The sequence below is a fragment of the Cibotium barometz genome, chromosome 59 (genome assembly GCF_041138505.1).
Source record: "Cibotium barometz isolate CiBa-2024 chromosome 59, ASM4113850v1, whole genome shotgun sequence".
Lineage (NCBI taxonomy): Eukaryota > Viridiplantae > Streptophyta > Polypodiopsida > Cyatheales > Cibotiaceae > Cibotium > Cibotium barometz.
This window is the reverse complement of record NC_141104.1, coordinates 13279180-13293870: the sequence shown is the minus strand read 5'-3', so window position 1 is coordinate 13293870 and position 14691 is coordinate 13279180. Positions and strand designations below refer to the sequence as shown.

Here is a 14691-nt window from a genome sequence, read left to right as displayed (position 1 = left end):
GCCTAGACCAACAAGTGAATGAATCTTCCCTCCACACTAAGCTTTGAACAAATATAGGAGCTTGGAGTGCTTCACAAGCACCACCTTCTCTAAGCTTGATTTCATAGGCATGGACTTGAATGTAGCACCCTCCTTTGTTAAAGCCTTGATCTTCATGAGAGAGACTTGTCCATCAGGGGAGCATACTTTGTGAAAGACAATGATGTCTTCGAAGATCTTGCCAATATACTCCTTCAAAGCTGCATCCTAGACTCTTCCTCTGCCACCCCTTGTTCCTCTTGATGCTGCAAACTCATCAACATATACAATTTCCTGAAGAAAATATTTGCATGCAAAAATAAAATATCAAAAATTATTCCAAAATATAATTGCATGAAAAAAAATATTTTCAAATGAGCTGAAATTGTCTGTGCGGGGCCTCAGGGGCCTGGGGACCCCACACATGTAATCTGGCATGCATCAGGGCCCTCCAGGCATGCAAGTTGAAGGCTCGCGATGATGGCCCTAACTCTGTAGAATCAGGGCCATCCTCGCGAGCCTTTGGCTGGCATGCCTGGAGGGCCCCGATGCATGCCAGATTACATGTGTGGGGTCCCGAGGCCCCTGAGGCCCCGCACCAAAATTTTCAGGAAGATTTAAAAAACATTTTACGTACCTTCTCAGCTTCATCATTTTGTTTCCCGATCGGTGCATCTAAGTCTACCCCAGTGATCGCTCTATCACCAGGTAGAGGGTCCGACAATGCGTGGTCGAGGTCCAAAGAGCTCCTTCTGCAACCTCTCAAATTCTACATCTGAGATATCGTAGTCAAAGACCAAATATCAACAACATTTCCATTATTGAAAGTGAACCATTTGTACTTATGAAAGAAACTTAGGAAGTTGATTCAGATTTTTCTGAAATATGGATCAAATTGCATGAAAACAATTGGACACCTCAAGGAAGTTATTCTCATAATGATGGCTATCTTTTCTTTGAGAAAAGATTGTGTGTTACTCAACCTTATAGACAACTTGTCTTAGAAGAGATGCACCAACCACCATTTGTGGGACATAGAGGAGTTTCCGCAACACTTCAAGTAGTTTCTCGAGAATTCTTTTGGCCTCATTTGAAGAATGATGTAGCTAAATTTGTAGCTGAATGTAACATTTGCCAAACAATTAAAAGCTACAAAGGTAAAGCTTTGGGATTGCTTATGCCTTTACCTATTCCTGATAGACCATGGGAACAAGTGTTTATGGACTTCATTACTGGCTTTCCTACTACTTCCAGTCACCATGACATGATTTGGACAATAGTGGACAGGTTTAGTAAGCAAGCCTATTTCATTCCATGTAAAAAGACACTAACTTCTCAGCAAGCCGCGAACATATTTGTTAAGCAAATTTTTGTTCATCATGGACTACCCAAAGTGATAGTTTCTGATAGAGATTCTAAATTTTGTAGTCACTTTTGGGTTTCTCTTTTCTCAAACTTAGGCACTAAGTTAGATTTTTCCACGGCTTTCCATCCCGAATCGAATGGACAGACCGAAGTCACAAATAGCACTATCTTAGATATGCTTAGAGCCTATGTTTCCCAGCAACCTAGTGCATGGGATAAGTACATACACTTACTCCAATTTGCTTATAATAATACTCCTCATACTGCTACTGGTCGAGCACCATTTGAGATTATCTATGGTAGAGCTTTGCCTATTCCGGCTACTAGACTCTCTCATAAGATTGAAGCTGTCGACCAATATATTAGAGACTTTGATCGCATTTTATCTGAAGTGCGTGATTGTATTGCAAGAGCTTAAGAGAAGTATACATCTCAAGCAAATAGGAAGCGCAAAGATTTTTCATTTCAATAAGGTGATTATGTACTTTTGAGAATTGAAAAACGTCGATTAAAGAGTGTGGAAAAATTCCCTGTAGTGAAGCTAGCGCCTAGATATTATGGGCCATTTAAAATCCTTCAAAAGATTAATGATGTGGCCTATAGACTAGAGCTTCCATCTAATTGGAATATCCACAATTCTTTTCATATCCATCTCTTGAAACCTTTTCGAGGAACACTTCCTACTCACCCAACATATGAGGAACCACCTCTTATTGAAGGAGAGAAAGAAGTGCTAGTTCTTGATGCTATCATTGACCAAGAGATAACAACAACAAGAACAGGTAATCAATACTTCAAGTATCTTTTGACTTTCAAGAATCATCCACAAGAAGATGCTAAATGGATGCCTGAGAAATTTTTCCGAGTTTACCCTGAAATTCTTCATTCTTTTCAAACCCAGCAAATCCGTAATTGAGGACAATTGCAAACTCAAGCAAGAGGGATGTCATGAGAATATATTTTAAGTCCTCTAGAAAAATATTATTTATCCCCTCTTGAGTAATTTGGGGATGCCTAAGTTACTCTTGCGTCATGCCGGCTAGGTTAATATCGTGGGTGATACCACTATAAATATTAATACGTGCGGTATATGACGTATGTTTGAGGCCACCTATGATTATTTCAGTTAGGTTTGTATGGTAGGGTGATTCCTGGGGTACTTACGCCTGGTAGTCATGAGTTGGTTATGATTTGTGCCTGTTTAATATTTGTGGGATTAATTTAATAATTAATTATGCTTATATTTTTAGGTGATGAAGACTATGGGAATTGAAGAGTTTACTTTGGAAGAAATGTCTTGGTTCATCACATTTCATTTTTGGCAAGCATAGTAGCTTGCAACCTTAGCAAATGATTTTTCCATTTTGAACTTTAGGAAAGATACATTTATTATGTGGAATTTATTAAAGCCTATGGCTTTACCCTAGTCCCAATATTTGACACTCTATTTTTGTTAAAGAAGAGTGCCGTGCTCTCTAAAAAGCACATCTTGTATATTTTGGGGGCTATGGCCTAATTTTTGTGAAAAGAAAGCTAATAAAGAAATACTCTTGTGTGGGGAGAGGCCACACACAAGAGGGGGGAAGATTGCACCCAATATGGTCTATTGAGCTAAGTATTTTAATTTTGTTAAGTGTTTAAATTTCAATTGATTTGATTTAGTTGAAGCTTGCAAAGCAATGGTTTTTATGGTTGAATCAATTCTTGTGAATTCTCTACTCTTCCACAATCTTTCCTAGAATAAGATTCCGGTTGCATCATCAACATCCCAGACAAGGTGGCAGTACAGCTCTTCCTCCCTCAAATCCAAGGCCTTAAGGACATCTTGCATGAGCAAGTACTCAACACCATCTATAGTGATGGCACTCAATGATGCAAGTTTTGCATTCTCAGTAGGATGGGCTACCTCCTGGTGGATAGTCGACAAGTCCAAAGACAAGGTACATGCCTCCTCCTCTTGCTTGTCGATGACTGTCTCCTTTGGCTCCTTCTCTTAATAGGTGAGAAGAGGCACCACTGGCTCCTCATCATTCTCCTCTTCAAAATCAGAGCATAATATACAAATAGCAAAGGAGGCAATATCCTACTCGATGAGATCGATCAAGTCTACCTCCTTAAAAGTGAGAGGCATAGAAGAAAATCGGCAGGGGGGGACATGTGCAAGTGCTCTTTGCACAACCTTTCTATAGTTATCACCACTCTAGGGGTATTCACTGAGCAGTGGAGTCAAGGATAAAAAATGTGATATCATCACATCCCGTGCAAAAATATGCAAGCACTGAGCTATCGAGCTCTAGAGTCCTAAATATATTCTCTAGCTCAATACTATAACAAAACCTAGGGTAAATCTGCTCCCACATCTGACCGTTAACGGGTTTCACTCATCCACTATGTAAACGCATCATGATGAGAAGCCATGGTGAAGGCATAAAGGGAGCAACAAGCAAGGTGGATAGAAAGTGAGAGATAGAGAATGCAATAGAAGTGAATGAAAATAACCCCTACTTGTACTTATAAATATAAATTTATATATTATTTCATTAAAACTTTAATAAAGTAATATATATTTTATTAAAATTTTAATGGAGTAATATTTATTTCATTAAAACTCCAAGAGCTCCAACAACACATCCTGCATGAGGAGGTACTCCACCCCTTCAATGGTGATGGCACTCAATGAAGCTAGTGGTGGGTCATGACTTTGGGTTTTGTTAGGCTGGATGGATGCAATTTATACTTATGTTTATTATTGTACTTAAAAAATCTATAAACTTATATTTATTTTAATACCTTATATTTATACTTTAGTAAATAAAGAACACTTCAATAAAATATAATAAATCATAAATCATACTTCTATTTCTTGTTACATATTATTATTATTATTATTATATTATATTACAAAGTTACTTATATTATTATTTGTACTTAAATATATACTTAAAGTTATATTTATTTTTATACTTATATCCAAAGACTTAAAATTAATGACACTTCATTAAAATATAAGAAATCATAAATCATACTTATATTTCTAGGATAATTAATCATATTATTGTTTATACTTAAATATATATTTATACTTATATTTACAATTGTACTTACTTATACTTATCTTTATTTTCTTACATATTAATGTGTTCGAAACATAGTAGACTTAAGAAAACCACTATAATTTATGAAAATAAAATAAATAAAATTTACAACATTTCTAGAGAAACAATTTTTAATATTCACTTGGAAGAATACGAATTACATGGACTCTACAATTTCAAGGATGTGTGGAGCAACACAGTGCTTGCATGTTTTGCAATGTTCACTTCAACTCCCAACCTTCCTACTGTCCAACTTGAAATAAAAATTACAAAGGGGATCATTGGACATGAGTGGGATTTGATCATTGGACATGAGTTGGATTTTGTGCCTTAGAAAACTAAGGGGCCAATGATTTTCTACTATACTTGAAAAGCGAATGCACAAAGTTTGTCTTGCAATGAAGTACCTATCATAAAACACAAACAACCAACATAAAAACATAAAAACAACAATCAACAATCAACAACAAACATAAAAACATAAAAACAACAACAACAATCAACGATCGGTGTCTTGCAATGAAGTACTTATGAATAAAAACTATAAACAATCAACAGCAGTGTAATCTTACCTAAAGATAACATCTGACACAATGATTCTACACTCAATGATATCATCATGGTGAGTTCTCTTGAGATGCCATGACTCACCTAGTAACTGAGTCATCCAATCCTCAGATGGGCACTTGCATTTTTATGTAATCCTAGTTTTCTTTACTACTTCACAGGATCCAAACAAATGTGCAAACAAACTAACTGGAACAAACCAACTTAGATTCACATCTCTAGAGCCTGTGGAGGGTTTCATGGCAGCATGAACATTAGTTTTTATCTTTACCCTACATGCTTCTGACATGTCTAAGCTAGGATTATACCATGCCTAGCTAGACAATGATGGTAGTGGAATGTACTCCAAATTATGTCTCTCCACAACATGTGGAATCATAAAAGTAAACATTCTAAGATGCCAATTCACTTGCACTCTTGTTGTCATAGATCAAGGCACCTATCTCTGCATGTAAAACATTTAGCTTTCCACTTAAGCACTCTACATTTTGCCATTCATGCAAAGTTGATGGATATAAAGCTGCAAGCAACAAACATGCTTGTATTAAAACTCTATCTAATAATAATAACCATGGACTCAAAGCACAAGAACACAAAGCACAGAGATATAAACTTACTGTTAGGCTTATGGCTTGCATTGAAGTTGTCATGATGCAGTCGAATCTCTTTGTGCATATAAACATGCTCAATGAAAGCCTCTGTTATTGTACCGTTGGTGCATCTCCTGAACTCTATGATTCTACCTTTCCATTGTTTGTTTTGGGGTCTGTTACATCTTTGAGCTTGACCTTGAAACTCCCACGAGTACTTGGTCTCATTAAAATCCAATTTAACTTACTGTATTGATTAGGGATCCAATAGTACCTTCATAATCTCTCCTATTAACACCTCCACTGTGTGAATATTACTAATATTCCTTCTCCTTGAAGATATCTACAATAAAAAACAAAGCACCAAAAACAAAGTTAGACTGCATGATTAATAAATATCTATGTTAAGATTGTAAGCAACAAATAAACATTATAACAACAAGAAATAAACAGCAACCTATTGCTTTGATTCACACAACCTTGTTGCTTACAACCTATGAAAATGAATATAAACACATCAAGATAAAACATAAACAAACCCTAAACCTATGATCATTACTCTCACAAGTATTTTATGCCACTTAAAATCAAGATAGTTAGATGTGGTATAGAAAAGATTATAAGCAACAAATAAATATTAAAATAACATGAAATAAATAGCAACTTACTGCTTTGATTTGCACAATCTTGTTGCTCACAACCTTGCTCCTATGAAAATAAAAAGCAACACATCAAGACAAAACATAAACAAACCTATCTTACATCAAGACAAAACATAGACAAACCCTAAACATATGATCATTACTCATAAGAATTTGATGCCACTTTAGATCAAGATAGCTATTTGTGGCGCAAAGAAGAGAAAGTTCATGTGAGAAAACATACATAACTCATAGAGGTTTTGTCCAAATGAGATGAAATTTTACGAGGAGAGAGCTATGGTGGAGAACAACATACCTATAAAATTTCGTGAAGAATGAACTAGAGTTGCAAAAGATATGGCAAAATTGAATTCCGCTAAAAAAAGAGGGGAAATGAGAAGGTAGTGAAATTCAAAAGGAGGGAAAGTAAAAAGTTAAACATAAAAAAAGGAAAAAAAGGAAATTTGGTTTTCAAACTTCGATGTGCTGACCACAAGGTATATCTAACATAAAAGAATAGTTTACGACATGAAATCTAACATTTCTCTATTTTTTTAAGTTATGGGATCTATTATTTTATTGTCCTAAGAGATTTGGGAAAAGATATGACAAAAAATATCCATGTTACATGGATCTAGAATCCCAGCTCTCTCATTGATCAGGACAATCGTTTTTTATTCACTCCTGGGCGAAATGGAGAGTCCATATTTCTCCTAATGTGAGTTCCTCTAATCACCCACAGCCTGATGGGCAAATAGAGCGTGTGAATCTGATTTTAAAGGATATGCTTCATACGTATATCTCTGGAAAACCATCAAGTTAGGAAAAGTATCTTCTAATGATGGAATTTTCCTATAACAATTCTAAGCATACGACTACTAGTTACAGTCCGTTCATGCTTATATATGGGTATCAACCCAGGGCGCCTGTTGATGCCAGTCGTAAGGACATTGAGCTTGATGCATTGAGGAATTATTTGTGTGATATACAGGAAATGCTGACCTAAGCTCAGGATTCTATCAGGAGTGCTCAGGATAGAGCACAGTTTTATGCTAATGATAGGAGATGCTCACCTTGGTCTTTTGAGCCAGGAGCATTGGTTTATTTGAAAGTTCCTAAAGATTCTTATAGACTTTATCAACAAGAAAGTGTTCAAAATTATCTCCTAGATATTGTAGTCCATTCTGAGTTATACATCGGATTAGCATGATTGCGTATGAGATAAAACTACCTCCAAATATCAGAGTTCATCTAGTCTTTCATGTCAGCTGACTGAAAGAGAAGCTAGGAGGTGAGGATAACACAGTTACTCCTCACAAACTCGTTGAGGTAGAGGATTTACCCTATGTTTCACATGAACCTAAAAAGGTACTTGAATTCAAGGAAAGGAAGCTTCATAATCGCTTAATTCTCGAGGTTGAAATTAAGTGGAAAGATAAGGAAATTGAGGATTCGACTTGGGAGTCAGTTTGAGAGCGTTCAGCGTAGGTTTCCTTGTTTTCATTGCAAAAGTGCAATGTTTTGAGAGAGGGAAAGTATATTATGTGCACATCATATTATGTGCATATACTAGGAGGCTAACCCACCCTAGGCATGTGAGCATGGGATCATGGGAACATGCTCTAGTGGGACAAGGGTTAGACCTAACCTAGGTTGGAGTTAGGGTCAGGCAACCAAGGGTCACACATGGAAATGGAGGGTCAAGAGTCACTTGAGAGATCTCCTATATACTAGGAGCATGGGGCACTCTCAAGGAATGTTCTCTTGTGTAGAGCATAGTATCTACTCTCTTGCCATTTCATACTAGAGCTATGTGCTGTTAGATTGAAGACATACCTCTTGGTGGTATGGGACACCAAGGTTAGGTATGTGGTTCTCATTACTTTGATGTGTGCATCCTTGGGCTCAGGGGTGGTTGGGTGGATGAGTATATGCCTAGATTATGTGTGTTTATGCATAGTGGTTAGCTAGAGAGATGTATGGGGTTTTAACAATCACTCCTTATGAGGCTTGGTTCAATCAAAAGCCTAAGGTTAAACACATTCATGTTTTCAGTTGTTTGGCATATACACATATGCCAACAAAGTAGAAATATGCTTGATAACAAGGCAATGAAATGCATTTTTATTGATTATAATGTTGAAAGCAAAGGTTATCATCTCTATAATTCTCTCACAAAGAAGATTATTATAGGGACATCATCTTTATAAAGGATTCTATCTATCTAAGGATTGAATTCAATAAGCATTCCTATGCTAATTCTCCAAATATGTTTGATGGGTTATTTTATTACCTGTGCCACTTTCTATTGATTCTCAATTTATTTTTCCTAGTGATTCTCCAAGTTTGATGGTTTATTATTACTTGTGCCACTTTGTACAACAGATTTTTCCTAGTGATCCGTAAGGGGGAGAATGTTCAAGGAATTGATGTAACAACTTCAGATTAGCTAGAAGATGTAATAAATGTTGAAAGATTAATAAGTAATGAATCTAGAGTTGTGCCTAGATGGATTCGAAATGCCTTGCAAGATAGCAAATTGTCTGCTCATTTGTAGAGTAGCTCACTAGATCTGATGCTTGAACCACTTTTTCAATAGATATTGCTGAGTTTTCATTTCTTGGTTCTCTACATGATGTAGATGAGCTTGAGTCTTTTACAGAGCCTTAAGAGGATCCAAATTGGGTGAAAGCTATACAAGATGAAATTCGTTCCATTCCAAAAAATGGTACTTTAGGATTTAGTGGACTTATAGAAAGAAGTGTATGTGAGTTAACCAGTTGGATTTGCCTAGTAATGTAAGCTTAATATGGTTTAAAACAAGCTCCTAAGTCTTGGTACCAAAAGATTCATGCCTATTTAACTTGACAGGGATTTTAAAAAAGTCCCATAGAAAGCACTTTATATGTAAAAAAGGACAAACAAGATTTTATTGTTGTTATTCTCTATGTATATTTAGATGATGACATGTCAGTGGACAAAAGCAGGAATGAGGATTTTTGTTATTCTCTATGTAGATGTAGATGATGGCATGCTAGTGGACAAGCACTAATGAGGATTTCATTACAAGCTTTAAGGTTGACCTTGCCTCAAGAGATGTCAGATCTTAGCCTTTTGCACTATTATTTGGGTATGCAATTTGTATAGCAAGATGATGGTATAGTTATTAAGTAGTCAAAGTACACCAAAGCACTCTCAAGAGGTTCAACATGGAAAGTGCAAACCAATTTCTACACCAATGGAAGTTGGTGTAAAACTTTGTGTGCAGGAAGGATGGTGAACCATTCAACATAACCACTTATAATCAAGCTATTGTGCAACTTATAGCCAGACATCCAGTATAGTGTGTCAACTTTCAAAGTTCATGCATTGCACTGAAAATTGGTAGCAATTAGACGTATCTTTCAATACTTACAAGGCACTTAAGACCTTTGATTTTTTTATGCTAAGGGTGTTGATTTATAACTATAGGCCTCCAGTGATTCTGATTCAGGAGCTTATGATACCTAACAATCCACATCTGGAAACTATTTCTTTCTTGGCAATTCATGCATAGGTGTTGATTTATAGCTATAGGCCTCCAGTGATTCTGATTCGGCAAGAAATTATGATACCTAGCAATCCACATCTGGAAACTATTTCTTTCTTGGCAATTCATGCATATTTTGGCTAAGCAAGAAATAACCAACTATGGCAACATCGTCCTGTGAAGCTAAATACAGAGTAGCATTCACTATGACAGTTAAATGTGTATAGTTGAGAAGGTTAATGGAGGACCTTTGTGTCCCTTATACCCCATACTCCTATTCTCATTAATAGTTAGAGCACTATGGCCAATTGTAAAGAATCATATCTTCATTGTACCTTGAGCTCTTGCTCCTAGTGAACTAGAATTTTACTTTTTCTCCTAGTGAACTAACATTTTACTCTCTCTCTCTCTCTCTCTCTCTCTCTCTCTCTCTCTCTCTCTCTCTTGCATGTGTTCTCTTTAATCTATAAACATCGAGAGTGTTTGTCACTTTGCTTACATTCAAAGCTAACAACGAGTGTCGAGATGGAAGGTGTGGATGGTTTAAGATATGCTATGAAGTAAGCAACTGAGGATAAGTGGTATAGTTTAGGACTAATCCATAAGCCAGATGTAGGAAAAAGTGATCGGAAGCTTTGGGTAGCCTTGATGATAGGTAGGTTGTCAAGGAAGCATAGAAAGTGATAGAGGCAAGATGTAGAGTTTCTTCATGTTGGTGTGAAGTAAGCCCCCCTTTCATTGTAGTTGGAGCTAGAACTTCTTTGCTTTATCTTTATTTCTTCCTCTAAGTCCGTTATTTGTGGAAGTGGTGTGGGCCTTCAACATGAGGTGGTTGGTAGAAGCAACTTACACCTTGTGACTAGTGAAATGAGTACCAAGAGCACCATGGAATGATTAGCATGGGGAGATGGTGGTCCAGATTTTTATAGCATGACATGAGATATGGCATGATGTCACAGTATGAGGATGAGGGATGAAGTAACTTTGTGGGAAAATACATCAAGTAGGGTAGGTTTTTGTTTGGTGTGTTGACATGGAGTCAAAGCAAAGGTTACATATATTACAACTTGTCTAGAGGTACCTAGGTTCTCCATCAGGAGATGGTCCCCCATCCAAAGATGTACTTGGAGAGTTGGCATTGATGAGGCAAACTGTAGGTGCACATGTTGTGAGTTCTATGAGAGGTGAGAAGTAAAAAAACGTATGATGCTGCCCATAGTGAAATGTGTACGTAACATGCATGGGCAATGGGTAGAAGATGTGCCCATGTGCGTGCACTTATTCAACAAGAAGACTTCTATAAAACGACTCCATTCTTTGACTCTCTTTGCTTCTTTCTCTTCAACATTTACTTGACATCCTTTTTATTGGGGAATCAATATTATAACATTATTTGAGGCATGGCAATAGACTTTACACATGATGATGCTACCCAAAACTATGATGAAGCTAGGAGCAGCCTTTGTGGCTTAATGTGTTTGGTGTTGTCAAGCAATTAGGATATAGGCAATGTGAATCAATGGGTGATGTGGTCAAAGTTGAGGCCACGGAAGGCTCTTGCTGGCTCTTGCGAGTGTAGGAAGGTCCATGCCATGGGTTGTACCATGGGTCATGCTTTTGCACTCGCCATGGTCCTCCCATCCAGAAATGTACCTGGAGGGTTATTGACAATGAAGCTCAATGGAAGTTGATGAAATAACAATAATTATGTGTCCACTATATACAGAGTCGATGTATACATACTGCAAGTGTCATGCTTGGGAATTGAATTGGGGATGGTCAAAAAGCGAGCCAAGAGCAGCGAGCACAAAGCAATGAGTAGAGCTCATGTTCTTGTGAAAGTGAGCAGGTAGGGGCATGGTATGATGTTAAGCGAGCATGAAATGTTAAAGAGAAGAGTGGAACCACAGTGCAATTCTGTAGCAATCAAACAAAGAAGACAGGAAATGTTCTAAAATGACCATTGCAATAATTTTTTTTTCGAACCAATGGTGCAGATACAAAAAATCACTATTAAACCCATATTGCTTGGCTCGCTAAAAAGATGTTGAATCTATAGTATTCACAATGTTGGAGAGCCATTAGCAAACAAAAGACAATAGACAGGAAAATTTATAAAATAACCAAAACATTTCCAAAACAATAACTAATAAACTCGTACTACGGTTCAGCTGGTATGACATGACCCCCATACATATTTCAACTAAAGTGGGTTGCAGGTTCCTAAAGCTGTTGAGGATGACTTCTAATAGACTTAGTTAGCATGTCTTTTACAATTCTCTCAGAAATACAAACTTGATGAATATGCATATTGTTGTTCACATCCTGTCCAAGAATCATTAAGAACACAAAGTATATGTGCTTGCATGCAAGATATGGTCTTTTCTTGGCCACTCTATCTCTGAACTCCACACATGAACACATTGGATTCTTCTGAATAGTGACCTCTATCAGAGGTGTGTCTTGGCTCCCATTGGTCAATGGATTAATACTAAATGTTTCCTTTACCCCTTCTATATGTATATGGCTGCCTACAACTTCTGCATGCATATCTAAGGCCGCAGTGATTTGACCAAATGCAGCCTTTGAAATTCCTCGTCGATATGGAAATTGTTTCACCTCCTTGTTTGTCTCGCTAGTGCCTTTTGCAAGCTCCTTTTCTAGAAAAAACTCAAGAGGAATACCAATGTCATATCCTGCTCTAATAAGCTTGCAGGCTTCTTTCACTTGTAACTTGGTACCTTTAGCAATGGGCCAAACACAAGGGACATCCTCTGGTGGATGTAATATTGTCTTTGTAATTTTCCAAGTGTGCCTAACATCTGTATTACAAAAATAGCAATACTTCTCCTTTTTCCAGGAGGATAGTTGACAATCACTCCAAAAACAAGGACTGACATCACCCCCTTGCAACCTTGAGCTACACTTTTTCCCCGATGCCCAGTGGTTGCACTCAACTCGATTCACTGTTGGTATCCTCCGTAAGGCCCACTTTGTATCATGCACATCACTTTCAAGGCTCTCTAAAACTTTGCATTGCTCATCGACCTCTATTGCAGGCTCTAACCTCTCTCTTGTCACATAGTTAAACTCAGGCCTATGGCTAGAGTTGCCAAAGTTTTCTTCTGTCGAGTCGTGTAGTGGCCTTTTGGCTCGAATAGTTTTATTCTCACCCTTGAATTTTACCCTATTTGAAAACATAGGGGTCCCCGCCACTGCATCATCCACTGCTCGTGAGGTAGCTATTGGGGATGGACTTGCTTTTTGTCGAGAAAGAGCTCTCTCAACCAAAAGCTCCAATGTAGGCCCACAACCTATGTATTTTCCTTCCAAGAAAGCCAGTTGTCTGGCACATTGGAAGTAAGCATTGATTAGATCTGTCACACAAGCATCATAAAGACTAATCTTTTGCCTATACCCCTCCCCTGCCAACCAGCTTGCATGCTTGGTCTCTGACATATTTGTCCTTGGGACAAGAGCATTGACAATAGGCTCTCCATCCTACAAGAGTGGTAGAAATTGATTAAAAACAATGCAGTGCACATAAGTAGGAGGCACACAATAATACAATGAATAATCTCTTACAAACATTACCTTTAAAATGAAATGACCCCATCGACTAACCCTATAGTGCCACCAACTTAACCAGCTAAGAAGCTTAGGGATGTTTCTATCAGCTGCCTTCCCAGTTGCCCACCATGCTCGTATCCTGCGAAATTGCTGAAGGGCACTTTCTTTGTTTGGGGTAGTCCTCCACTTCTCACACATCTCCCTGTGCTTTTCTTGATGTGGGCTATAGATGTACCTCTGCGTGTGGACACGAAGGTTGTCTTCCCAATGCCATAAACATGACCTTTCCCTTTCAATCATCTCCTTTCCGTCGTTGAAGACACGTCTCACTGCATTCCAGTTAGCGCCAGCCTCATCCGCCATAAACCCAAAAAAATTTGCTACCTTCCCTGTGTGCTCCACCATTACCAAATTCATATTTTCCCAAAACATGACTTGAGCATCCTCATCCTCTTCTCTAAATTCACAAGTTGCTATTGTCAATAGCTCACCAATCCTGCATGCCACAAATGGAAACAGAGTTATATTAAAGACACAAATTAAGCAATGCTCTCTACCGCTTGTAACTTACATGTGGTCATAAACATGTGCTCCCATTGTATGCCATCCAGTATCCACTCGATGCACATGATCAAAGCAGACCCATGCTTGATTAAGATCCCCATTACCATCCTTGTCCATTCGCCGAACAATGTCAATCCCAGAACCAGGTCCAGTAGTAGACATCTTAAAGATAAAGCAACGCTCAGTAGTGGTGGTGGCTTGCAATGGAAATCGAGAACCATGGAAGAACTCAAAATGGCATGTTCTTTTTAGATTAAGAATGGCTTCATATCCTTCACCCAGAGGCCGTGTTGTTTTTCGTGTTTGCATTACCATCTGCTTCACCCTGCATTCATAAAGCATACTTAGTGTGTTAAAGATGATAATTGCATACTATTCTTTGCTAAATTGCACTTCCTACGTACTTTTTGACATTTATCAAACTTTGCAACTCTTGCGACATCTCCTGTAGCTCCCTCTCTGTCATGAATTCTCCTTGTGCCTTGTCATCATCAGTGCACATACTCTTAGAACCACCTCCCTTGCCACAATCATTTGTACCTTTCTGGGCCCAGCGTTGTGGTCGATGCCCACTGCACGTGCTACAAAGGCCTTGATATTTCGTATCGATGCTCGGCACATTCCCTTGGAAACCATGTGTGTATGTTTGCCATAATGAATAAATAGTCTACTGTGCATTGATTCTTTTGGCATAAAATAATAGACACAAGCAGGACATTCTTTAAGACACATTGGCACATGCTTGCAGAAAA

The 14691-nt window shown here is 37.9% G+C and overlaps 1 protein-coding gene across 1 annotated transcript; it reads right to left on the bottom strand.

Moving 5' to 3' along the window:
• Positions 1-233: 233 nt before the first annotated feature.
• LOC147605494 (uncharacterized) lies at positions 234-14109 on the bottom strand. The gene is made up of 4 exons (XM_086793608.1): positions 13947-14109; positions 13572-13871; positions 656-770; positions 234-284 (listed from the first exon to the last, which is right to left on the bottom strand). The coding sequence occupies exons 1-4, from the start codon at positions 14099-14101 to the stop codon at positions 234-236; spliced, it is 621 nt and encodes a 206-aa protein (XP_086649734.1). The 5' UTR covers positions 14102-14109.
• Between the last annotated feature and the right edge of the window lie 582 nt (positions 14110-14691).

What these genes read in the sequence shown, in the direction of transcription:
- LOC147605494 (XM_086793608.1), bottom strand. Translation starts at nt 14,101, where the DNA reads ATGTCTACTACTGGACCTGGTTCTGGGATTGACATTGTTCGGCGAATG. An exon ending in GCACATGTTTATGACCACAT is followed by an intron (nt 13,872 to 13,946) that starts GTAAGTTACAAG and finishes TGTGGCATGCAG; the next exon opens with GATTGGTGAGCTATTGACAA. An exon ending in AAAATGATGAAGCTGAGAAG is followed by an intron (nt 285 to 655) that starts GTACGTAAAATG and finishes ATGAGTTTGCAG; the next exon opens with CATCAAGAGGAACAAGGGGT.